This window comes from Olea europaea, unplaced genomic scaffold (assembly GCF_002742605.1).
Source record: "Olea europaea var. sylvestris unplaced genomic scaffold, O_europaea_v1 scaffold33557, whole genome shotgun sequence".
NCBI lineage: Eukaryota > Viridiplantae > Streptophyta > Magnoliopsida > Lamiales > Oleaceae > Olea > Olea europaea.
Window position 1 is genome coordinate 1 of NW_019252539.1, and position 1242 is coordinate 1242.

The following is a 1242-nucleotide window of genomic DNA, read 5'->3' on the forward strand; positions in this document are numbered from 1 at the left end:
ACAGGATTAGGAGATAATATTGGCAGAGCAGGAGGCAAGCAAAATATTTCTTCTTCACGGGTTAGCACTTCTGAGATAGATTCAAAATTATCCCGATAGATACGCTCTTCAAATTGATGATGGCCTGTCTTTTTTTGATCAATTGGCTGCATTCCTTTACTATCAAATGTACACGTGGCTTCAGAGGGTACAATTGAGAGCGAATTACCAAGCAAATATTCTCCAAGGTGCTGGTTCAGAACAACATCAAGGGCTGGTTCTGGAAATTCCCACAATAGTGGTCCTTCCTCTACTAAGTCCCCAGAAGAATTCAATTCTTTAATAGTTAACTTGAAGTTATCAACTAAAACCTGCAACACCAATTCTCTCCAAACATTATGCACAGAAGAAGTCCAATCTTTAAGCTTCTCAAAGCCACTCTTCAGCCGCATATCATACCAAATTTGCTTTACAGAAACAGGCAATGACCAATCTTGCCCAACTGCCTCTATCAATTCAAGAAAGAACCAGCTTCCCCGAGGTTTCCATTCATCAGTAATCTCATCCCAATCTCGAGATAACCTCAACATGTGAATCCCAGCAACAATTTCGTCACCCATGTCGGGAAAGAAAATTCTCCGCTGCTCATGACTATCCTCACAATCAAAAATCACACCTTCCCACCAGGCATCCTCATGAAACAAGTCAACACATTGCCCATACCGTAAACACCAGGTCCCCATATCATGGGATGGCGGCGAAGGCCTTATTCTACCCCTATGATTCTTGGGCATTACAGTGACACCAGTATCAACCCCATCAATCATAGGGGTTACATTCACAGGTTCAATCAAATTATCAGAACCGTCATCGCTGAGAAGGTGATCATACCTGACACGACGAACCAAATTTTCATCGGAAATCACGGTCGCATCATGCCATGAACCCAGAAACCCATCTTCCAGGCTCCTCACCTGTTCATAGAATTTACAATTCCCAACAAAATTTTAAACCCAGAAACAAAAACAAACAAATAAATAGAAATATTGAGTAAATATAGTTGGACATCGAAGAAGGAATTATTTTCACCAACACGTCGGAAAACCCAGAAAAATTAATGCATGAATTTTGAAACTAAAGGGTAAATAATTGAAGTAATTCGAACCATCATTCGTTCCCAAATAATCTTAGATTTTCATATTAATCAAACCAAGAAAAGAGTCAATTGATTAACACAATTAGTGTGCTTCGTTCAACGACAAA

General features: G+C 39.8%; 1 protein-coding gene across 1 annotated transcript; it reads right to left on the reverse strand.

Annotated features, from left to right (window-relative positions):
• Window positions 1-5: 5 nt before the first annotated feature.
• Window positions 6-953, reverse strand: LOC111385955 (the record flags this gene model as incomplete). The annotated part of the gene is made up of 1 exon (XM_023010381.1): window positions 6-953. A coding segment is annotated over one exon (948 nt), but the record flags the coding sequence as incomplete, so codon positions are not given.
• Between the last annotated feature and the right edge of the window lie 289 nt (window positions 954-1242).